We start from the raw sequence: 25,666 nt of genomic DNA, 5'->3' as shown, positions 1-25,666 counted from the left end.
ATCATCCTCATTTTCTTCAGTCCAGGTGTGGTCTGTGGTATCTACGAGGATCGAGCCAAATATAATTAGTTTGTTTATTAATCCAGGATATGTTTTTAATATTCTCGTTTCATTTCTCCGCTGCTAATTCATTCTTTAATATATTTGTCATTGCATATCTACTGTGAGTTCATGACACTCGGAAATCGATCGCTGTAACTTTTTTCTTCCAATTAAGGGGCAATTTAACACTGGCAATCACCGACCCTGCACATCTTGGGTTGTCGGCGTGAGACCCACGGGTCATGGGAAAGTCCACTGGGACAGAGACCCAGGAGGGATCAACACCAGGTCCATGGTGGCGTGAGGCAGCAGTGCTAACCACTATGCCACCGTGCTGCCCTTGCCTGACGTTTGTGTTTGTTCTTTAGCTTTTGTGTCTGTGGATGCGAAATTCGTATTCTTTACTCTTCTTTTGGTGTCCCGATGTCTTTATAAGTGTCATTGGTGTTCATGTGTCAATGAGTATTGATCTGTGTATTTGTGTGTCAGCGCCTGTGTGAACTTTGTTATCTTCTGTTAATGTGTATTTATGAGTGTTTTATTGGTGTGTGTTGGTGTGTTGAAGTCTATTTATATATTAATGCCTGTGTTAATATAAGTTTATACCCTGCCCAGTAATAAAAGTGTTAATGTGTCTTTATACGTTCAAATGCATGTCAGTGCCTTAATGTTTGTGTGGATAAGTGCGTTTGTGTGTGTGTGAGTTTGTTGATGCGTGTATTCATCATAGAATCATCATTAAATATAATCCCTATGGGCAGCACGGTGGCCTCGTGGTTAGCACAACCGCCTCACGGCGCTGAGGTCCAGGTTCGATCCCGGCTCTGGGTCACTGTCCATGTGGAGTTTGCACATTCTCCCCGTGTCTGCGTGGGTTTCGCCCCCACAACCCAAAATGTGCAGAGTAGGTGGATTGGCCATGCTAAATTGCCCCTTAATTGGAAAAAGATAATTGGGTAATCTAAATTTTAAAAAATATATAATCCTATTGCGCCGAACGAGGCCATTCGGCCCATTGTGCTGCACCGACCCTCCGAAAGAGCACTCTGCCTGGACGCATGCCCCTGCCCTATGCCCAGAACCTCCTAACCCCACCTAACGTTGTGGGCACTAAGGGGTAATATAGCCTGGCCAATCCACCAAACCTGCACATCTTTGGACTGGGGAGGAAACTAGAGCACGCGGAGGAAACAGAAACAGACCCGGCAGAACGTGGGAACTCCACACAGACAATCACCCAAGGCTGGAATTGAACCCGGGTTTATGGTACTGTGAGGCAGCAGTGCTATTTATGCGTTGATTTGATTATAACTATCTATTGATGGTATTGATGACTCTATGTATATTCATATGTGTTCGTGTTAGCGTGTGTACGAGTCAGCTATGTATCTACATGTGTCCGTTAGTGTGGATTATTGTCTCTGTTTGAATGGAAATATTTCTGTCATCGTGAATTCTGCTAATTTACATGTTATTGGTTACATTTCTGTTTCATATTCTTCTGTCAGCCTGCTTGTCTGGTTGTATATGTCTGTGTATCTGTGTGGACATGTGGTTGTATATGTCTGTATACATGCGTGTACCCACTGTGTGTGTGGAATTGTGTTTGTATGTGTGGATGCGCACGTGAGTCTGTGTGATTCTAAACATGTGCTTTTTGGTTTATGTGCATGCTTGTGAATTTTTGTGCACATTTGCGTGGTTTTTGTGTCAAATGTGTGGTCCGTTGTGCCTGGGTGTATTTTGTGCATGTGTTTCTATGTGTGTTTCTCTGTGTGTTTGTGTCTCCGTGTGAGGTGTGTGTGTGTTTGGGTCTGTGTGCATGTGTGTGTAGTGTCTGTGTCTGTTTATCTGTCTGTGTATTGTATCAGCTGTCTGTAGCTTTGCCAGTTGTGGGTATGATACCGATGTAGAATATGTTGAACTTTCTGCATATAAATGTGTTTTCCGTGAGTTGCAAGCTGACATCAGGTGACCTAATGCAAAAATACAAGGAGGTGCCTCAGGAGAGAACAGTGAAAACCCAGCGAGAATTCAATCACCAGTCTGGATTTGGATTATGGGGAATCGGTCTCAGCATACGGATAAGAGGAACGGGTGCTAAAATAATTATGTGCATAAATAGTATTTTAAGAACATCTTTATTATGTATCAGCCTGTAAACTACATGGCGTCTTGTAATGTCATAACTGAGTTCTTAGTCCAGACAACCGTTTACTTCCAAAACTCCCTGCTTGGGGATGGGAAGATATTGAGTAATAATCTCTCTTGGTCAGCTCAGCAAATTGCCTTTGGGTTGTCCCTGGGAGGTGCAGAGAAAGAGAGTTCACTCATCACCTTCCCCTCTTGTGGTTGGGAAAGTGGAGGTAAAACGGGTTAGTATTGCCCTTTGCTCTCTTGTTGGGGAAGTGGGGAGGCAGTGGATTAATAATGTCCTTCCATCATTGTTGGAAGCGGGTGTCCAGTGGATTAACTCAGCCCCCACTGTCTCTTGTTGGGGAAGTGGGGGCACAGTGTGTTAACTAATGCTCCTCCCTCGCTTTGCTGGGGAAGTGGGGGGTACAGTGTGTTAAGTAATGCCCCAACCCCTCTCTTTGTTGGGGACGTGGGGAGACAATGGATTAACTAATGCCCTCTCTTTGTTGGTGAAGTGGGGGTACAGTGGATTAACTAAAGCCCCTCCCACTCTCTCTGTTGGTGAAGTGGGGTACAGTGGATTAACTAATGTCCCTCCCCCTCTCTTGTGGTGAAGTGGGGGTACAGTAGATTAACTAAAGCCCCTCCCTCTTCTCTGTTGGGGAAGTGGGGGTACAGTGAATTAACTAAAGACCCTCCCCTCCCTCTATTGGGGAAGTGGGGGTACAGTGGATTAACTAATGCCCCTCCCCCTCTTGTTGGGGAAGTGGGGGTACAGTGGACTAATGCCCCTCCCCTCTCTCTGTTGGGGAAGTGGGGATACAGTGCTTAACTAATGCCCTTCCCCTCTCTCTGTGGGGGAGGTGGGTGGGTGGGGAGACAGTGGAAAACTAATACCCCTCCCACTCTCTCTGTTGGCGAGGTAGGGGTACAGTAGATTAACAATTTCACTTTCCCTTCTCTTGACGGGGGATTGTTGGTCCATGTTTCTGTGTGACCCTCAATTCAGTTCCCAGTGGGTGTGATGCAGCAACTTAAAGCTGACATTAATTTTAAAGGGATGGACAATGAGAGAGCAGGAACACCGAGATCTAAATGTGATGGGTTTGTTTGTCTGAAATGGGAAATTGTCCGTTTCTCCTCATCTGGAGGAAAGTCAATGAAGATATTTTGCTGAATGGAATGAATGAGTTTTACTCTGTCTCTAACCCAGGGTGTTTCTGAGCTGAGAGCTCTGGTTGTATCAGACTTGGGGCTGGGACCTGTAGAAATCCGGGTCTCATTGACCAGGGACTGGTTTAAAATCGCTGGATTTTAAAGCAGACCAAGACGGGCCAGCAGCACAGTTCAATTCCCGTACCAGCCTCCCGAACAGGTGCCGGAATGTGGCGCTGAGGGGCTTTTCACAATAACTTGACTGAAGTCTACTTGTGACAAAAGTGATTTCATTTCATTTCAGATCAACATAAAGTGGAAACACCATTAATCAAGTGGCTGTATGTTTAAATCACAATTAGAGGAAACGTTTTATTATTTTATTTTAGTTCGAATATAACCAATCGATTCTCATTGACATGAATTAACGGTGTCCATCAGAGCGAGGGAAATGTTCACAAAACTGGGTTACCGCTGGATTTATCAACCGTTGTTGATGATCTTCAAGGGGATGGCTTCATGTCCCACCACACAGGAGTAAGAAGCGCCGTTGGCCCACTCCTCCGCTGCAATGGATAACAGGCTGTACATGAAGAAGGAGCTATTGCCGTTCTCCACCATCACCTCGGTGTTCTTGTAGTTCCCGGGATTCACCGGCTTGTCATTGACGGTCCACTTGACGAAGATCTCTCGGGGGGAGAAATCTCACTAAGCAGCTGAGGGAGACGAATCTCTGAGCGGAGACGTCTTCAGCCGAGGGCAGGAGGACAGAGACGGACGGTTCCCGCGGATTGGGATCTGCAGAAAATGTACAATAAATGTCAATAAAATGGGGAATTCCGGAGACAATGGAACCGCGGGTTAGATGTGAGAGAAATGTGGTTTGTGTTGGATTTTAAAGGTTCCATTTTCCACTTTGGGATCTGTCCGGGTTCCCAGCTCGGAGCAGAGGTGGGCACAATCCTTTTCCCTGAGAATTTACGGATGTTGGTTCGAAAGTTTCAGAAAGTGTACAGCAGGGGAACAGGCCATTCGGCCCAACTATTCTGTGCGTGTCTAAACTCCAAAACAGGCTCCTCCCACCTTACCCCAAGAGGATTAGAAAACTGCCAATGTGACACCCTTATTCAAAGGGAGGGTGTCAAAAACAGTAACTATAGGCCAGGGACCTTAACATCTGTCAGTGGGAAACGGTTTGAGTCCATTATAACGGATCCAATAGCTGAGCATTTAGAAATACACAATAATCAAACAGAGTCAGCACGGCATCGTGAAGGTGAAATCATGCCTGACAAATTTATTGCCCTTATTTGAGGTGATAAGGAGAAAGCTAGAGAAAGGGGGGCATTAGATGTAATATACATAAATTTCAAACTGTGTTAATAAATGAATGCACTATTCCCACGGCTGCAGATGACAAAAATATAAAGGCAAGTGGTGAGGTTACAGAAAATCTAGAGAGGGACAGAGACAGCTTAAGTTACTGAGTAAAAACTTGGCAGATGGAACATAATGTTGAGAAATGTGAGGTGAGACACTTTGGTAGGAGGAGGAACATAACAGAATATTATTTAGCTGGAGAAATACTGCAGGAAGCTGAAGTAACGGGGGAATTGGGGGTCCTCGCGCAGAAACCACAAAACGCAAGTTCTGCAGGTAATATGGAGACAATTGAATGTTGACATTTATTTCAAAGGGAATAGAATATAAACATGCGGAAGTCGAGCTAAAACTATACAAGGCATTAGTTAGACTACACCTGATATACTTTGAATAGCTTTGGTGCCCTTATCTAAGGAAGACAGATTGGTTTTGAAGGCAGTCCAGAGAAGTATCACGATGTTGATCCCGAGTATGGACGGATTTCTTATGGGGAGAGGTTAAGGAGGCTGGGCCTGGACTGATTGGAGTTTAGAAGAATGAAGGCGGCCTAATTGAGACATGAAAGATTCTCAGGGAGCTTCGGAGTGTAGTCGCTGTGAGATTGTTTTCCCTTGTGGGAGCATCTGGGACCAGAGTGCAGGATCACATAGTCAATGTTCGCCCATTTCAGACAGAGATGAGAAGGAATTTCCTCTCTCAGAGTGTCGGGGAGCTGTAGAATTATTTAACCCAGGGGGCTGTAGATTCTGGGTTGTTCAGTATGTTCAAGGTTGAGAGAGACATATTTTCAACCAATGAGAGATATGGGATTGGATTTTGTTTATTGTCACGTGTACCGAGGTACAGTGAAAAGTATTTTTCTGCGAGCAGCTCAACAGATCATTAAGTACATGAAAAGAAAGGGAAATAAAATAAAATACATAACAGGGCAACATAAGGTACACAATGTAACTACTTAACACCGGCATCGGGTGAAGCAGACAGAGGTGTAGCGTTAATGAGGTCAGTCCGTAAGAGGGTCGTTTAGGTGTCTGGTAACAGCGGGAGAAGGCGGGAAAGAGGAGTTGACGACCATCACATCAGATCAGTTATGATCTCATTGAAGGCTGGATCAGTGTTGTTGGGCTGAATGGCCTTCAGCTGCTCCTAAGTCTTGTAGCATTGGTCTAGCTCCGTCTAAACCCCATACCACTGCTTTTAATTCATTGTTCCTTCATCTACGTAGCAATTTCCCCCTTAAGATCAACAGGCCCAAAATATTTATTCGTGGAATTACCAATCAGAATGGACCATAAATACACTGAATGCTAAATACTGACCGCTGCACTGACACTAGAAATAGACACAATGACTCACTTATTGCTTCAGTTTCACCGCTCACCTATTTTTTTGTGGATTGAAATTCTTAAAGGAGTTGGCAGGTCCTGATGGCTCGCCACACAGTCAAACACAGCCCCACTCAGCCAGGCTTGTGTCGAGATGTTTAATTTGCTGACCACGCTCTCAGTATCTGCCCCAGGCTGGTCGGCAATCTCTGATTTCAGCGGCTTCTTCGCTTCACTCCAGGACACGTTGACCATAAGGACCATTCGAAATGACGCAGGTTAAGGTGACAGTCGCCTCCAGTAAGACCTGTTCTATTGGTGGTGGCAGTATTGTTACTGAGGCGGTAATACAATCAGAAGGATCTGTGAATGAAACATGAAAATCAACACAAGTTTCATCTTCAGAATCAGGACAGAAGGATTCAGCCTTCACTCACTCAATGGGAATAAATCAACTTCGAAACTTCTAATGATCGCCATTAATCTTCTGTACACAATGGAAAACCAGTTTGGTCATCTTAAACGATTCTCATTGTGAAATACAGTCAGCACCAATGGCATTCTAATGAACGAGTATTGCAGCATTCCCAATACAAATATTCCAATCCTGATCTCGGAAACCTAATACGGAAGGCTGATTTATAAATAGGTTGAATGAACTTTCCAACAATTTTCCTTGGAGCTGTTATCAATAAAGGGGTTCAGACACCCACTGCCTCTCAAATATAATCAGCTGTCTCAGGATAAGGCTGATATCAAATCCACCTCACTCACTAAATGACTTCAAATTAGAGGGAAACATTTATTTCTCTGCTGATCAAATCCTGAATGGTGAGCAATCCTAATGCAGCTCTTACATCATGAAAATAAACTACATGGCAGTAAATTAGAAGTTATTCTGTGCTTTGTCCTGATTTAATAAATTCCTGATTTGGATTAACATCAGATTGCAGGATGATTTACTGTTTCCTCTGTTGTGTCTCTTACCAGACGCGGTGATGTTGTGACTTTGGGTGACCTCTTGATGAGTGACCTGGCAGGTATAGACCGCTTTGCTGAACCATTCCCCAGCGAGACAGTCAGCCGACTGCTCGCCGAGAAGTTCCCGTTCACTTCACAGGCGGGAGAGGTGACAATTCCTGAAGCCATGGGTTGTCCATTCTTCAGCCACTTTACCGTGATTGAATTTGTCTGGAAATCGTTAATTGAACAGACGATGGTTGCAAATTTCTGTCTTGTGATTTCTTCACTGGAACTCACGGTGAGGATAACATGTGGAGGGACACCAGGCGGGCCTTCAAGAAACACAATTTAGACATTTCTTGCAGAAGATGGTGTGACAAATAAAATGATTTATTATATTTTAACTGTTTCTCTGCGGCCAATATTTTCCTCAGGAATCAGAACGGCACACTTTATCATAAATATGTTATAGCCAAAGGTGTAAATAAAGTAATCACAGCGGTTCTGCTTCGCGCAGTTTCCATAACACTTACATGTCATTCCAATGCTCTTGTCTGAGCCGCTGTGTCGAACCTCACAGCTGATTTGCTGCATTCCCCCTCTGACTCGGTGATGGTTAACTGGCTGCTCAGGGTGTAGGTTCCCTTCTTGTTTCTCACTGACGGGTATTCCTTAACTCCAGTGCTGATCAGCTGCCCATCTTTCTTCCAGGTAAGGCTGGTGATTTCTGGGGAGTAGTCCATCGCCAAACAGCCGTAGGTGACGGAGCCGCCGGTATTGTGTTGCTGACAGGAGACCAGGCTGTAGAGTGGGCGGAGACGGTGTCGCTGGGGAGAATGGCCAATTGAACAAGTTAGACTCTGGGATTTGTCATTAAGATTAGAATCTTGAACTTAGAATTTGGATAAAGTTACAAATTTATCATAAACCGTTCGCATTAAAACTGCATCCATACTTGAGCTTCTGTTACTTCTAACTTTTGAGAATCACCATTTGTTTATTCCCTCTTTAGAAACTCACATCTCTTTCTCCATTTCTAACACCTTGCAGAAATTAGCATTATGGTGTCATCTGAAAACGTACCATTCATTCCTTTAAATGAGCAGAGCGGAGGGTTTCCCCATTATTTATGACACCAATGTTTTTTCCACCAACAGCACTTTGTGATAAAGAAGTTGTCTCTTCATTTCGGTCATTGCTGTTTGGAAATTCCCTGTGTTCAAACTGACTGATGTCCCCCATCTCTCCACCTCACTACCCCCACTCCCCAAAACAAGGAGTCGTGACTTTGCTTCAGAAAAATCATAGGTATTTACAGAATGACTATAAAATTCTACGTTTGAGCACATGTGCAAGTAACTCCAGAATTCTCCAATTACAGGACCCTGGACATTAAAAGCGGGATGCGGCCATTCGGTCCCTCAGGTCTCCTGCACCATTCAATATGATTATGGCGGAGCGGATTGTGGGATGGACTCCGCATTCCATGTATCCGCGTTAACCAGAATCCTGTCCTTTTCCCAGCTCTCTGCGCTTTTCCCAGCTCTCTGATCTTTCCTCCACTTCTGTAATTTGCCCAGCTGTTATCCAGGTTGTTTGCTCTTTGCCTCAGCTTCTGGAACTTTCCACTTGCTCTTTGTGCTTTTCCCCAGAACATGGCACTTTGCCCCTGATTATTGGCTTTGGCCCAGCAATTACCACTTTTCCCCGTGTTCCTGCAGATTCTCCCCTGTCTGCGCTCAGCTCTCTGCCCATCTCACCTGCTCACTACTCAGCTCTCGTATTTCCCAGGCTCCCATACTTTACCCAGCTTTATACCATTTCCCAGGCTCCGTGAGTTCCCGCACCCTCTCCCCCCCCCCCCCCCCGCCAGCTCGCTACCCATTCCGAGGCTCCCTGTGCTTTTCCCCAGCTCTCTGCCTTTGTCAGGCTCCTGTGCTTTTCCCCAGCTCTCTGCCTTTTCCCAGGCTCCCTGTACTTTAACCCAGCTTTATACCATTTCCCAGGCTCCATGTGTCCCCCCCCCCACCACCCAGCTCGCTGCCATATCCGAGGCACCCTGTGTTTCCCCAGCTCTCTGCCTTTTCCCAGTCTCCCTGCACTTTCCCCAGCTCCATCTTTTCCCAGGCTCCCTGCGCTTCCCCCCCAGCTCTACCTTTTCCCAGGCTCCCTGTGCTTTTCCCCATCGCTCTACCTTTTCCCAGTCTCCCTGCGCTTTTCCCCAGCTCCTTCTCTTCCCAGGCTCGCTGCACTTTTCCCCAGCTCTATCTTTTCCCAGTCTCCCTGCGCTTTTCCCCAGCTCCTTCTTTTCCCAGGCTCCCTGCATTTTCCCCAGCTCTATACCTTTTCCCAGTCTCTCTGCGCTTTTCCCCAGCTCTATCTTTCCCAGGCTCCCTGTGCTTTGCCCCATCGCCATATCGTCTCCCAGGCTTCCTGTGATTTCCCCAGCTCTCTACCTTTTCCCAGGCATCCTGCTTTTTCCCAGCTCTCTACCTTTTCCCAGGCATCCTGTGCTTTTTCCCAGCTCTCTACCTTTTCCCAGTCTCCCTGTGCTTTTCCCCAGCTCAACTTTTCCCAGTCTCCCTGCGCTTTTCCCCAGCTCTCAGCCTTTCCCAGTCTCCCTCCGCTTTTCCCCAGCTCTCAGCCTTTTCCCAGGCTCCTGTGCTTTCCCCAGCTCTCAGCCTTTTCCCAGTCTCCCTGTGCTTTTCCCCAGCTCTCAGCCTTTTCCCAGGCTCCCTGTGCTTTCCCCGGCTCTGTACCTTTTCCCAGGCTCCCTGCGCTTTCCCCAACTCTCTGCCCTTTCCCAGACTCCCTGTGCTTTTCCCCAACTCTCTGCCTTTCCCAGCCTCCCTGTGCTTTTCCCCAGCTCCATCCTTTCCCAGGCTCCCTGCGCTTTCCCCCCAGCTCTCTACCTTTTCCCAGGCTCCCTGCACTTTTCCCAGCTCTCTATTTTTCCCAGTCTCCCTGCGCTTTTCCCCAGCTCCTTCTTTTCCCAGGCTCCCTGCATTTTTCCCAGCTCCTTCATTTCCCAGGCTGCACTTTTCCCCAGCTCTACTTTTCCCAGCTGCGCTTTTCCCCAGCTCCTTCATTTCCCAGGCTCCCTGCACTTTTCCCCAGCTCTATACCTTTTCCCAGTGTCCCTGCGCTTTTCCCCAGCTCTATCTTTTCCCAGGCTCCCTGTGCTTTCCCCCAGCTCCATATCGTCTCCCAGGCTTCCTGTGATTTTCCCCAGCTCTCTACCTTTTCCCAGGCATCCTGTGCTTTTTCCCAGCTCTCTACCTTTTCCCAGGCTCCCTGTGCTTTCCCCCAACTCTCTATCTTTTCCCAGTCTCCCTGTGCTTTTCCCCAGCTCCATCTTTTCCCAGGCTCCCTGCGCTTTCCCCCAGCTCTCTACATTTTCCCAGGCTCCCTGTGCTTTTCCCGTCTCTCTACCTTTTCCCAGGCTCCCTGCACTTTTCCCCAGCTTTCTGCATTTTCCCAGTCTCCCTGTGCTTATTCCCCAGCTCCTTCTTTTCCCAGTCTCTTTGCACTTTTCCCAGCTCTATACCTTTTCCCAGTCTCCCTGCGCTTTTCCCCAGCTCTATCTTTTCCCAGTCTCCCTGCGCTTTTCCCCAGCTCCTTCTTTTCCCAGGCTCCCTGCACTTTTCCCCAGCTCCATACCTTTTCCAGTCTCCCTGCGCTTTTCCCAGCTCTATCTTTTCCCAGGCTCCCTGTGCTTTCCCCATCTCCATATCGTCTCCAGGCTCCGTCATTTTCCCCAGCTCTCTACCTTTTCCCAGTCTCCCTGCGCTTTTCCCCAGCTCTCAGCCTTTTCCCAGTCTCCCTGTGCTTTTCCCCAGCTCTCAGCCTTTCCCAGTCTCCCTGTGCTTTTCCCAGCTCTCAGCCTTCCCAGTCCCCTACGCTTTCCCCCAGCTCTCAGCCTTTTCCCAGGCTCCCTGCGTTTTCCCCAGCTCTCAGCCTTTTCCCAGTCTCCCTACGCTTTTCCCCAGCTCTCAGCCTTTTCCCAGGCTCCCTGCGCTTTTCCCAGCTCTCAGCCTTTTCCCAGGCTCCTGAGCTTTCGCCCAGCTTCCTGCATTTTCCAGACTCCTTTGCTTTCCTCAGCTCTCAAACGTTCCCAGGCTCCCTGTCCTATTCCCCCAACTCTCTGCCCTTTCCCAGACTCCCTGCGCTTTCCCCCAATCTCTGCCTTTCCCAAACACCCCGCACTTTTCCCCAGCTTTCTACCTTTTCACAGGCTCCCTGCGCTTTTCCACAGCTCTATACATTTTCCCAGGCTCCTGTGCTCTTCCCCAGCTCTCTGCCTGTTCCAGGCTCCCTGTGCTTTCCCCAGCTCCATCCTTTCCCAGGCTCCCTGCGCTTTCCCCCAGCTCTCTACCTTTTCCCAGGCTCCCTGCACTTTTCCCCAGCTCTCTATTTTTCCCAGTCTCCCTGCGCTTTTCCCCAGCTCCTTTTTTCCCAGGCTCCCTGCACTTTTCCCCAGCTCTATACCTTTTCCCAGTCCCTGCGCTTTTCCCCAGCTCCTTCTTTCCCAGGCTCCCTGCACTTTTCCCAGCTCTATACCTTTTCCAGTGTCCCTGCGCTTTTCCCCAGCTCTATCTTTTCCAGGCCCTGTGCTTTCCCCCAGCTCCATATCGTCTCCAGGCTTCCTGTGATTTTCCCCAGCTCTCTACCTTTTCCCAGGCATCCTGTGCTTTTTCCAGCTCTCTACCTTTTCCCAGGCTTCCTGTGCTTTTCCCAGCTCTCTATTTTCCAGTCTCCCTGTGCTTTTTCCCCAGCTCCATCTTTTCCCAGGCACCCTGCGCTTTCCCCCCAGCTCTCTACATTTTCCAGGCTCCCTGTGCTTTTCCCCGTCTCTACCTTTCCAGGCTCCTGCACTTTCCCCAGCTCTCTGCATTTTCCCAGTCTCCCTGTGCTTTTCCCAGCTCCTTCTTTTCCCAGTCTCTTGCTTTTCCCAGCTCTATACCTTTTCCAGTCTCCCTGCGCTTTTCCCAGCTCTATCTTTTCCAGTCTCCTGCGCTTTTCCCCAGCTCCTTTTTTCCCAGGCTCCCTGCATTTTCCCCAGCTCCATACCTTTTCCCAGTCTCCCTGCGCTTTTCCCCAGCTCTATCTTTTCCCAGGCTCCCGTGCTTTCCCCATCTCATATCGTCTCCAGGCTTCCTGTCATTTTCCCCAGCTCTCTACCTTTCCCAGGCATCCTGTGCTTTTTCCCAGCACTCTACCTTTTCCCAGGCATCCTGTGCTTTTCCCAGCTCTTACCTTTTCCAGGCATCCTGCGCTTTTTCCCAGCTGTCTACCTTTTCCAGTCTCCCTGCGCTTTTCCCAGCTCTCAGCCTTTTCCCAGTCTCCTGTGCTTTTCCCCAGCTCTAAGCCTTTTCCAGTCTCCCTGTGCTTTCCCAGCTCTCAGCCTTTCCCAGTCCCCTACGCTTTCCCCCAGCTCTCAGCCTTTTCCCAGGCTCCCTGCGCTTTTCCCCAGCTCTCAGCTTTCCCAGTCTCCCTACGCTTTTCCCAGCTCTCAGCCTTTTCCAGGCTCCCTGCGCTTTTCCCAGCTCTCAGCCTTTTCCCAGGCTCCCTGAGCTTTCGCCCAGCTTCCTGCATTTTCCAGACTCCTTTGCTTTCCTCCAGCTCTCAAACGTTCCCAGGCTCCCTGTCCTATTCCCCCAACTCTCTGCCCTTTCCCAGACTCCCTGCGCTTTCCCCAACTCTTGCCTTTTCCCAAACTCCCCGCACTTTCCCCAGCATTTCTACCTTTTCACAGGCTCCCTGCGCTTTTCCACAGCTCTATACATTTTCCCAGGCTCCTGTGCTCTTCCCCAGCTCTCTGCCTGTTCCCAGGCTCCCTGTGCTTTCCCCCGCTCTCTGCCCTTTTCCAGGCTTCCTGTGCTTTCCCCCAGCTCTCTACCTTTTCCCAGGCTCCCTGCGCTTTCGCCAGCTTCCTGCATTTTCCAGATCCTTTTGCTTTCCTCCAGCTCTCAAACGTTTCCCAGGCTCCCTGTCCTATTCCCCCAACTCTTGCCCTTTCCAGACTCCCTGCGCTTCCCCCAACTCGCCTTTTCCCAAACTCCCAGCACTTTTCCCAGCTTTCTATTTTCACAGGCTCCCTGCGCTTTTCCACAGCTCTATACATTTCCAGGCTCATGTGCTTTTCCCCAGCTCTCTGTTCCCAGGCTCCCTGTGCTTTCCCCGCTCTCTGCCCTTTCCCAGACTCCCTGCGCTTTTCCCAGCTCACTGCCTTTTTCCAGACTCCCCGCACTTTTCCCCAGCTCTCTACCTTTTCCAGGCTTCCTGTGCTTTCCCCCAGCTCTCTACCTTTTCCCAGGCTCCCTGCGCTTTCCCCCAGCTCTCTACTTTTCCCAGGCTCCCCGCACGTTTCACCAGCTTTCTACTCTCCCAGGCTCCCGCACGTTTTCCCAGCTTTCTACCTTTTCCCAGGCTTATGCGCTTTCCCCCAAACCTCTACCTTTTCCCAGGCTCCCTGTACTTTCTCCAGATCGCTGCCTTTTCCCAGTCTCCTGTGCTTTTCCCAACTCTCTACCTTTCCCAGCTTCCCTGCGCTTTTTCCCGGCTCTCTGCCTTTTCCCAGTCTCCCTGTGCTTTTCCCCAACTCTCTACCTTTTCCCAGCTTCCCGTGCTTTTTCCCGGCTCTCTGCCTTTTCCCAGGCTCCCTGTCCTTTCCCCAGCTCGCTATATTTTCCCAGGCTCCCTGTGCTTTTCCCCAGCTCTCTACCTTTTCCAGCTTCCCTATGCTTTCCCCCGGCTCTCGCCTTTTCCCAGGCTCCCTGTGCTTTCCCCGGCTCTCTGCCTTTTCCCAGGCTCCCTGTCCTTTCCCCAACTTCTATATTTCTCAGGCTCCCCGCAGGTTTCCACAGCTCTCTGCCTTTTCCGAGGCTTCCCGCACATTTCCCATCTCTCTACCTTTTCCAGGGCTCTGCTCTATTCCATGACTCTTTGACATGTTCCTCTCCCTCGATATTTCCCACGTCCTCTTTACAATTCTCCCCGCCCCCGACCTGACGCTTCCCTCCAGCTCTCTTCTCTTTCCTGGGTCCTACTGCTGCCTTGCCAGGCCACCACGTTCGTGCACACTGGCTCTCACTCCTCGCTCCAATTCTCTCTCTTCTCTCATTGCAGACTAACTCCTCCCATTTAGTGAGCAAGGGGACAAGTGAATGAGGGTGAGATAGCAGGGGTGTGAATTAGGGCGGGAGTGAGAAAGGGATGGGGTGCGTCAGTGTGTGTGCATGAACAATGGTGAGCGCGTATGAGTGTGGAGCATGAGGATGGGTGTGCGATTGTAAATGAGTGAGGATGGATTGGTGAGTGAGGGAGGATGCATGGGCGACGGTGGTGGTTGAAAATAAATGAGCACATTAAGAAGTCTTACAACACCAGGTTAAAGTCCAAAAGATTTGTTTCAAACCGAGCTTTCGGAGCACTGCTCCTTCCTCAGGTGAATGAAAAAGATATGTTCCAGAAACATACATATAGAGTTTTGTCTGTATATATATTTCTGGAACCTACCTCTTCACTCACCTGAGGAAGGAGCAGTGCTCCGAAAGCTAGTGTTTCAAACAAACCTGTTGGACTTTAACCTGGAGTTGTCAGATTTCTTACTGTGCTCACCCAATCCAACGCCAGCATCTCCACAGCATGTAAATAATGAGTGGGCGGTTTGGTGTTGAGTGAGATTTTGGGTGATCTGAGGTTTATGAATGTGGCTGCGTGAGTAATGGTGGGTGAGTGAGGGAGGATGCATGAATGATGGAGAGTGAGTGACAGTGGGTGAGCGAGGATGTGTGAATGAGGCCTACTGAGTGAGTGAAGGTGGGTGAATGAAGGTGAGGCGCAGTGAGGGCGTGTAAATGAAGTTGAGTGAATGAGGGTGGATGAGTGAGGGTGAATGAGTGTGGGTGAGTGAATCACATTGGGTGAGCGAATGAGTGTGGGTGAATGAGGGTGCGTGAGTTTTGAAAAGTGAGCGAAGCTGGGCGTGTGAGACTGGTTGAGTGAGGGGAGTGAATTAAGTTGTGTGGAGTGAGTGAATAAGTGAGTGTGAGTGAGTGACGGTGGCTGAGTGAAGGGACTGAGTGATTTCCATTAGTAAGGGTGGTTGAGTGAGTGTGAGTGATTGAAAGTGTTTGAGTGGGGTGGTTGGCTGTGGGTGAGTGAGTGTGAGTCAGTGTGAGTGAGGGTTGGTGAGTGAGGGTGAGTGGGAGTGAGTGAATGTAGTTGCGTGAATGAGTGTGAGAGAGGGGGTGAGGGTTGGCGAGTGAGGATGAGTGAGTGTGACTGAGTGTGAGTAGTGTGGGTGAGTGAGTGTGTGTGAGTGAGAGTGGGTGAGTGAGGATGAGTGAGTGAGTGGGGTGGTTGAGTGTGGGTGAATGAGTGTGAGTGAGTGAGGGTGAGGGTGGGTGAGTGAGTGAGAGTGAATGAGGATGGTGAGTGAGGGTGAGTTGGAGTGATTGAGTGAAGGTGGGTGAGGGTTGGTGAGTGAAGGTGAGCGAGTGAGAGTGGGGTGGTTGAGTGTGGGTGAATGAGTGTGAGAGAGTGAGTGTGGGTGAGAGTGGGCGAGTGAGTGACAGTGAATGAGGGTGGGTGATTGTTGGTGAGCGAGGGGTGAGTGGGGTGAGTGAGTAATTGTGAGTGGGCTGGTTGATTGTGGGTAAGTGTGAGTGAGTGTGAGTGAGGGTGGGTGAGTGAGTGTGAGTGAGGTGAGGCTGGGTGAGGGTTGGTGAGTGAGGGTGGGTGAGTGAGTGTGAGTGAGTGATGGTGGGTGAGGGTTGGTGAGTGAGGGTGAGTGAGTTTGAGTGGGGTGATTGAGTGTGGGTGTGTGAGGCTGGGTGAGGGTTGGTTAGTGAGGGTGGGTGAGTGAGGCTGGGTGAGGGTTGGGTTAGTGAGGGTGGGTGAGTGAGGCTGGGTGAGGGTTGGTGAGTGACGCTGGGGTGAGGGTTGGTTAGTGAGGGTGGGTGAGTGCGGCTGGGTGAGGGTGGGGTGAGTGACGCTGGGTGAGGGTTGGTTAGTGAGGGTGGGTGAGTGAGGCTGGGTGAGACGTGTTTAGTGAGGGTGGGTGAGTGAGGCTGGGTGAGGGTTGGTTAGTGAGGGTGGGTGAGTGAGGCTGGGTGAGGGTTGGTTAGTGAGGGTGGGTGAGTGAGGCAGGGTGAGGGTCGGTTAGTGAGGGTGGGTGAGAGAGGGTGGGTGAGGGTGGGTGAGTGAGGGTGGGTGAGTGAGGCAGGGGTGAGGGTTGGTTAGTGAGGGTGGATGAGTGAGGCTGGGTGAGGGTTGATGAGTGAGGGTGTGGAAGTGAATGTGGATGACAAGGTGGGTGAGGGAGGGTGAGTTAGTTCGGATGGATTACTGTGAGTGAGTGAGGGTAAGGGAATGAGGTTGGTGATTGACGATGTGCATAGGTGAGTGTGGGTGTGTGAATGAATGTGGGTTAGTGGGTATGGATGCATGAGGGTGATGATTGAGGGAGGGATTGTGACTTAGTGCCGGTAAATGAGTATGGGTTAATCAGTCAGTGTGTATGAGTGACTGTGAGTGAGTGTGAACAGGGGTGAGTGAGTGTGAGTGATGGTGAGTGAGTGTGAGTGACAGTGAGTGAGTGTGAGTGAGTGAGAGTGAGGGTGAGTGAGCATGAGTGAGTGTGAGTGACAGTGAGTGAGTGTGAGTGAGTGTGGGTGAGTGTGAGTGACGGTGGGTGAGTGTGAGTGATGGTGGGTGAGTGTGAGTGAGTGTGCGTGAGTGTGAGTGACGGTGGGTGAGTGTGAGTGAGTGTGCGTGAGTGTGAGTGACGGTGAGTGAGTGTGGGTGAGGGTGAATGAGTGATCATTCAGGACTCCAGGCCAAGCCGGCGATGTTTCTCTGGATGACATTCCGCTCAGGCTCAGCTTTCTCTTGTCTGTTGTCCACAGCCGAGCTGGGGGCTCCTCCATTCGGCTGCACCACCCCCACCTCCTCCTCTTCCTCTCCATCCATCCTGTCCTGATTCTACACATTGATCAGCTTTCAGTAACACCGGCTGTGTACGTCAGACAGCAGTGTAGATCACTGGGCAGCTGCTTTAATACTTTCAGTAACACCGGCTGTGTAAAGTCAGACAGCAGTGTAGATCACTGGGCAGCTGCTTTAATACTTTCAGTAACACTGGCTGTGTACAGTCAGACAGCAGTGTAGATCACGGGGCAGCAGCTTAATACATTCAGTAACACCGGCTGTGTACAGTCAGACAGCAGTGTAGATCACTGGGCAGCAGCTTTAATACTTTCAGTAACACCAGCTGTGTACAGTCAGACAGCAGTGTAGATCACTGGGCAGCTGCTTTAATACTTTCAGTAACACCGGCTGTGTGCAGTCAGACAGCAGTGTAGCTCACTGGGCAGCTGCTTTAATACTGTCAGTAACACGGGCTGTGTACAGTCAGACAGCAGTGTAGATCACTGGACAGCTGCTTTAATGTCGGTGTAATTTCATTCTGTACAAAACAATTCGGAACTGGAACAATGAACCTTCCTCCAACTTAATAGATTTTCATGTTGAAAATGTCAATTTCAGGCTGTAAAATTATTGTCATATTGTGTCAGAGAGTGTGTTTTCTTCATTCTTGTGATGCAGATGTCTCTGGCTGGGCCAGCATTTATTTCCCACCTCTCATTGCCCTAGAGAAGATGGTGGTGAGCTTCATTCTTCAACCACTGCAGTCCATGTGGTGTTTGGGAGGCAGCTCCAGAATTTTGAATCATGGATAGTGAAGGAACAATGTGATATTTGAGGTCACGATGGTGAGAGGCTGGATGGAGAAATTCCAGTTGGTGATGTTCCCATGTGTCTGCTCTCCTTGTACAGATGGCAGCTGTTGTGAGATTTGAAGGTGCTGTCCAAGCAGCCATGACCAGCTCCTTCAGAGCATGTTGCAGGTGTTACACACTGCTGCCAGTGTTCCTCAGCGGTGGAGGGAGGGAGTGGTTGTCCGATGGTGTGCCATTTAAGCAGGCTACTTTGTGTCATTGGAGCTGCATTCATCCAGACAAGTGGAGAGTATTCCATCACACTCCTGAATCGTGCCTTGGAGATGGTGGCCGTGATATGGAGATGCCGGCGTTGGACTGTGGTGAGCACAGTAAGAAGTCGCACTCAGGTGACTCACCTGATGAAGGAGTTGCGCTCCGAAAGCTAGGGATTCTAAACAACCTGTTGGACTTTAACCTGGTGTTGCAGATGGTGGACAGGATTTGGGGCATCAGGATGTGTTTTTGTTGCAGAATTCCGAGTCTCTGACCTCTTGTCACAGCCACACAGTGTATATGGCGAGTCCAGTTCAGTTTCTGGTCAATGGTCAGCAGGAGATTCAGCGATGGTAATTCCATTGTATGGCATTGGGGTGATCGTTCGATCTTCGCTTCTTGAGATGTCCATTGCGTGCACTTGTCTGGTATGAATGTTCCTTTCCCCTTGTCAGCCCAAGCCTGGATATAGTCCAGATCTTGCTGCATTTAGCAATGGACTGCTTCAGTAACTGCGGAGTCGTGAATGGTGCTGCACATCGTTCAATGATCAGCCAAAATCCCCCACTTCTGACTTTTGGAAGGTCATTGCTGAAGCAGCTAAAGATGGCGGGGCTGACACTGAGGAATCCCTGCATTGATATCCTGGAACTGAGATGATTGACCTCCAAAAACCGAAACCATCTTCCTTTCCGCTCGGTATGACTCAAACCAGCGGGGGAATTTCCCCCCGATTCCATTGACTCCAGTTTTGTTTGGGCTCCTTGATGCAACACTGGTTCAAATGTTGCCTTGATGTCACGAAACAGTCACTCTCAGCTGTCCGTGTGTTCTTTATGTGTGTCCCTGTGTGCGTGTTCCTAGGTGTTCATTGTGTATGTGTGTGTGAGCGTGCGTCCGTTCCGTGTGTGTGTGTATCCCTCTGTATCCCTGTGTACGTGTTCCTCGGTGTTCATGTTTGTCTGTGAGCGTGTGTCTGTTCCTGTTTGTGTGCTGCTGTGTGTGTGTGTTTTCTTGATTGTGTGTATGTTGCTGTGTTGCGCCTCTGAGTGTAAGTGTTTGTGAATATATGTGTGTGTTCCTGTGTGTGTGTGAGAGAGAGAGACAGAGTACGTGTAAGTATGTGAGATAGGTGTTAGAGGGAGAATAAAATAATGTGCAAGGGAGAGTTTTTGTGTGAATGTGTGTGAAGGGATGTGTGTGTGTGAGATTTTCTGTGTGAGTGAGAGAGGCAATGTGTGTGAGAGTGTGTGGAAATGGGAGATTGTGTGCGTGAGTTCGAGATAGGGTGTGTATGATTGAGTGTGTGTGAGAGATTAGAGAGCATGTGGGTGTGTACCTAAGACAGAGAGAGAGAGACCACGTGTGTCAGAGAGAGGCAGAATGTGGGGATGCGTTTGTGTGTTTCTGAAAACGTGTGATAGAGTTTGCCAAAGAACATGTCTGTGTTTGAGTGAAAGAAAATGTGTTTACGAGATATGTATGTACTAGTGTTTGTGTGAGAGAGAGAAATAAGTGCTTGTGTGAGTATGTGTGTGTGTGTATGAGAGTGTGCATGTGCGAAAGAGAGAGATTGTGTGAGAGAGACACGGGACACAGTGTGCATGAGAGAGAGCAGGTGGGAGAATGTATGTGTGTGACAGGGTGCATGTGTGTGTCTTTGGAAGTGTGTGAGAGAAAGGGAGAGTGATAGTATGTTTGAGATTGTGTGTGTGAAAGAAGGAATGATTCTGTTTGAAGAGCGATTATGGATGTGAGACTGTGTGAGAGAGAGAGAGAGATCTGTGTGTCTGAGATAGTGTGTCTGTGATAGAGAGGGAGTGTGTGAGAGAAAGAATGTGCGTATGAGAGAGTGTGTGTGTCAGAGAGAGAGGGAATATGAGAGAGTGAGATACCGCATGCCTGAAAGAGAGAGATAGATTGTTTGTCAGAGAGAGAGAATGAGACAGTGTCCACGAGAGAGAGGGCATGTGCCAGGGTGCACGTGTGAGAGTGCGTGAGAGTGAGAGGATAATAATATGTTGCGAGTTTGTGTGCGTCTGAGATATTGTGTATGTATCAGAGGGAATGCGTGTGAGAGAGAGCCTGAAAGAAAACATGCGGTGTTTGAAGAGCGATTATGCATGTATGTGAGGGAGAGGGTCTGTGTGTTTGAGCGTGGGTGAGAGAGAGAGAGGCAAGGTGTATCAGAGAGATTTGGTGAAAGAGAGTGCGTGTGCGATAGAGCGTGTGTGAGTGAGAGCGTGTGAGCGAATGTGTGTGTGAGAGAGGCAGATCGTCACAGTGTGTCTGAGAGTGAGATTGTGAGAATCATTGTGTGCGAAGCACAGTGTGTATGTTTGAAAGAAGTATTGTGATTATGTGTGTGAGAGAATGAGTTTGTGTGAGGATGAGAGAGAATGTGTGTGAGAGAGCGAGAGTGTGTATATGTTTCTGTCGATGTATGAGTGCACCAAAACCTGCAAATTCCCTTCCAAGACACTCACCATCCTGATTTAGGAATACACCGTCATTCCTTCACTGTCGCCGAGTCAAAATTCTGGAACTCCCTCCCTGACAATATCGCGGATATCCCTCCGCAACATGGACTGCAATTATTCAAGGATGTTTCACATCTAAACTTTCCGGGGGACACTTCGGCATATATAATAAAATCTAGCCTTGCCAGCGCCTCCAGAATCCTAGGATAGGATTAAAAATAAAATGCAAAGGGATTTCTCCGCTGCACTGACCCATTAAATAGATCAAGAATTACAATAGCACGGAATGTAACCCAGTAAATCTCTCTCTGCGTTGCCTAATCGAAAATTCCCAAGACCAATATATCACTGCTTAAAAATCAACCAAATCTCCTTCTCCAGGTTGTCTGGCGTTGCTGAATTCTTTCTGTCACAATCTGGATGAAGAATCACCTTTCTGAGTCGCCTTGTCAAACGTCAAGTAAAATTTTCACATTTCTCACAGATACAAGTTTTATTGAAGGACTTGATTAAATTGCACTCCCTGAAATACTGGAAAATGAAGCAGAAGATTTATAACCAGTCAGGAAGATTCCTGGTCCCAGCACAGTGACCGCGCGCACAGAAACTGAACAGACACACATGGCAACAATCGAGTTCCAGCAGGTAGATCTGTTCAACCTGTCAGTTTCATGAAACTGTTTGATTCTAATTGATCAATGGTCAACTTCCGACAACAATAATTCAGTAATTTATTTGAAATTAAACTGACATTAATTTCAATATCATATTCGACTTTTAACTATATTTCCCTTTCTGTCTCAAATCTCGATAATTGGGCAAAAAGTAGTTTTGCTGAAAATGAGCAGATTAAATATTACAGATTCAGGGTAGATTAATGACGGAACAGAGACTCAGTGACAGGGCAATAATTAAACAAACCAGAAAATATTCACATTACCCACTGATATGATCTAAATCACAATTAAATGTAATCAGCAAAAGAATCAGAGCAAAAGAATGTAATCAGCAAAAGAGTTTAGCTGTACACAGCAGTGCAAAGAAATGTATTGTTTCCTAAATTCATTTCAGATATTATTAAAGTTCTCTAAAACATTTGAGATATTGCCAGGATACAACTCAATTGTAGGAGGTCACTTATGTTGAATTAATTCTCACTGATATTGTATTGTAAGTTATTGTTAATTGTCAGCTAATTCTTTATTCGATTATCTGTACTATAATAATAAATATAACAAAAATAGCTTTCAATAATCCCTAACTTGTTTTACCCAGAGCTTTATGAAATAATTGGGGTTTAATTAAAACAACCGGACAATCAAACAATGTTGAGCAATAAACTCCAAATTACTAGATGGAAACATCTTAACATTTAATTGACTGTATTCACATTTTAATTTTTATAACTCCAATTGCCCTATTCGACCTACAAATGTGCAAAATATGCGCCTTTCTGAACGCATTGATAAATCATAAACTCCATCTATTCTCAGAAAGTAATGAATATAACGAGTCCAGCTCAGTAATGTTTATTCAAATCATTTGTAAAACTGACACATTATGAGCAAGTAGCGTTGACAATTTGATGTTGAATTTAGCATTTAATAAAATTTAAGCCTAAAGCTAAGATATAATCATTCTTTCTTTCCTATCATCTGTTCTTCCTATAATTCTATCGTGTGTAGAGCACAGCTATGGGAGACAGGATGTCATTATAAAATGCAAAGGTACTGTTAACCTTTTGTAAATAAATAAATCGGTTTGACATTCAAGCTTTTACTTTTCAATCTCTTGCCATAGGCAATCTAAACTTTCCTATAATACAAATAAAATCATGGGAACAATTCCTTGCTTGGCAGCGACTTCCACATCTCAGAAAACCTGTTTCAGGTTAGATTAGTGATAATTCCCTCGCTATCCAACTACGCATTACAGTGAAGGTATACTATGGTTGCAGCGCCACAGAAATAATAGAATAACTGGAATTACAAAGTATTTCCAGCCTAGAAACCTGTCCGGTCATGTTAACCTCGTGCAGAACACAGCAGGATTGTAAAGGTGATTAATGATGAATTATATTAATATAAAATAACCTTTGGTTAATATGGAGTTGTATCACCGCATTGCAATTGTTTGAAATATATAAATGTTACTATGTTCGGCATGGGCGTTTCAGTCATTATTTCGTTTAATCTGGAATCTTCAGTTAAAATAACAAAATGCATCAACATATCTTTATTAGATTATTTTCTTAAACCTGGCTGTTTTCTCCCGACATTCGCCCTTCAAGCATTTTCAAACGCCGAGACTGTTTGCATTCAATCAGAAAACGTGTAACCGCTCAGTGTCACCGAGTTTAAACAATGCAGAAACAATGCAGAAACGCTGAAACCGTTTGACAGATCTGAATCATTTAAAGTCACCCAGATACACAATCTCCTCAACAGAACAAAACACAAAATCACATCAATGAAGGACTGAAACCCGTTTATGGAGAAGCAGCTCAATTCTACATCGAACAGGATCAAACTTAACATTGCAAGAAAATATCAATATCCAGCAAACCAGCTCGTAACCAATTGTATGAATTATTAAACTAAACAGAAATGTGGAATAACAGCAACATTCGAGGTGCTCGAATATTAACAACAAATAAATATTGAAACTTAACCATTTTATTCATACTGAGTCATTTTTCAAACACATTTAAATGCTTTTAATGTTTGCAGTTGATGGTAAAAGCTGCAACCATCAGATGCCACCGAGATTAAACTTTGCACAAACGGCAAACTGATTGCAGCAACAACTTCTGCTCGGAAAGGATTTGTGGTAAAATGTGGCTCAGTTTAATCTGCAATTTTCACTTTTTTTTCACGATGCATTAACAGCCTCCCTGTTCTCTGCCGACAATCCTGCGACAAGCAGTTTCAAACACGCAGACTCTGCATTCAATCACAAACCGTGTAACCGCTCAGTGTCACCGAGTTGAAACAATACAGACACACCAAACCGTTTCACAAACTTTTCTACACAAAGTCACCCAAAAACATTCCTCAGCAGGAAAACACCAAATCACATCACTGAAGGAGTGAAACATCATAGAGAAGCAGCTCAATTCTACAAACACCTCCAAAAGAATCAAATGTAACATTGCAAGACAATCTCAATTTAAAATGTACCAAACCCTCATGTCATCAAATGAATGAACAGGTAAACTAAACAGAAAACTTGAATAATACCATCAGCACTTTCAGTAAGCAGAATATGTTCAATAAGATAATACAGAAACTTTAACACATTTTGTCAATGTTGGGTTCGATCTCAAACACTTGTGCGGAAGACGATACAAGCTGCAGACATTAGATAGAACCGATATTAAACATGGGGTAAAAACAGACGTTTTGTATTTAAAGTAACCCAGCCACACAGTATCCTCAGCAAATAAACATCAAATCACAGCAAACAGGCACTGAATCCCTCAGCAGCATCTTTCTGTCAAGAAACCGCGGGATTCTATATCCCCCTTTCAGCAGAATCAAATGAAACATTGCAACAACATCGCAACACATGATCCACCAAAACACATTTCAGTGAATGAATGGATTTTGAAAATGCAGAAAAATATAAAACAAATACTCAAGTAAAACAGTTGGTAAATGACGGAATGGTTCTTACCTGCAGTTACCGTCACCATGGTGCCTTGTCCCCAGTAGCCCATGGCGTCACAGTGTCACATCCCCTGGGCTGCTCCATACAATAACCGCACCTGCACAAAATAGACAGAAATCCACCATTATTTTAAATATTCACAAACCAACGGCAAAGAAAATTCACGATTAATTTTCAGGAAATTATATTAATATTTGTGGATACCGTTCTCTCTTCATAAATGACCGAATGTTTTACATTTCACAGACATGGAAATGTTACTGAAAACACCAACTGTGACTAACTAACGACCACCAAATTTCCATATTAATTCTTATTATTTTGTCAGTGCTGGAAATAAATAATGCTTCACTGTAAATAAAGTTGGATTGTAAAATCGAGCACTGAGCCAGCCTCAGTGAATTAGTGCTGAGGGGCTTTTTGTATTGACAGTAACTGCTGTGCCCCAGCTATCACAGTGAGACACAGCGTGTCAAATACTGCGGCAGACTGTTAACTGTAAATACAGAGATTTAATTTCACTGCGCTCTCAAAAACCTAACTCTGTCTCTTCCAAGAGCGAATGGGTGAGTTATTTCAGCTTGTCCGTGTCATTAAATTTATAAAGAAGATCGGAACACTTTTAAACCCTCTGGGCAGATTTAGCGAGTCGGTCAACAGAGATAAAGTGGAAGATTTTTATACTTTTTTGCACACTAATATTACTTCCAACTTTGTTTTATTTAAAACTCATTTACATTGACGATCCTGCTGTGGCGCTGATCACCAATTTGAACAAGCTCTTTCTCTGAGGTTTTTGTATGAAGATGTCGCTGTGCACAGCACTGTGACCCACTGTAGTCACAGTGACAGACACCCGCACAAAAACTGCACTCACTCTCTGTTCAGTCCTGCCGCTCAACATTCACTTCAAATACACGTTTACTTCTGATCTAATTTACAATTTATACAGCAGTTTATCAAATCCAATGTACATAGATTTTCCCAAGTATCAGAAATAATAAAACGATGATTATATTCAAGTCTGTATTTGCTGAAACTGTGAACAGTAAATATAAACAGGCAAAAGCTCATCCTATTAGATCGATTGGTTTGTTCGGTTTCACTGTTTATTTTCTCTGTGTTAGTTATGTAAGAAGCAGCGTGTGCAATGACTCTGATCACTGACATTAATATTACATTGGATCAAGTACTGACCTTCAGGTTAAGGTGCAAGTTGCTGAATTCCATCTCGAGCTGTTCTTGTGCGGGTCCAGCCATGGTTCCTCTCGCTGTGGTGTCTTGCACAGTAATAGATGGCGGTGTCTTCGGTCTTCAGGTTCGTCATGGCCAAAGAGAAGATGTTGTTCGAAGTGTCTTTGGACGCAGTGAATCGATCTTTAATTACTGGGGCGTAGCTGTTGCTGGATGAAGTATAGTAATATACCAACCACTCCAGCCCCTGCCCGGGAACCTGGCGGACCCAGTGCATGGCGTGGCTGCCAAGATCGAAGCCGCTGGTTTTACAGATCAG

At 46.7% G+C, this 25,666-nt stretch overlaps 1 pseudogene and 1 gene segment (V, D, J or C); both read right to left on the bottom strand.

Moving 5' to 3' along the window:
• The window catches only part of LOC119961546, a 139,406-nt gene extending 115,204 nt beyond the window's left edge, over positions 1-24,202 (bottom strand). Inside the window, 1 exon segment of the C gene segment in view lies at positions 24,160-24,202. Within this exon segment, the coding sequence occupies positions 24,160-24,202 (43 nt within the window).
• LOC119961548 lies at positions 3,745-7,795 on the bottom strand (annotated as a pseudogene).
• Positions 24,203-25,666: the final 1,464 nt, after the last annotated feature.

The sequence above is a fragment of the Scyliorhinus canicula genome, unplaced genomic scaffold (assembly GCF_902713615.1).
Source record: "Scyliorhinus canicula unplaced genomic scaffold, sScyCan1.1, whole genome shotgun sequence".
Lineage (NCBI taxonomy): Eukaryota > Metazoa > Chordata > Chondrichthyes > Carcharhiniformes > Scyliorhinidae > Scyliorhinus > Scyliorhinus canicula.
The sequence above is the reverse complement of the archived record's forward strand: the minus strand, read 5'-3'. Positions and strand labels throughout refer to the sequence as shown.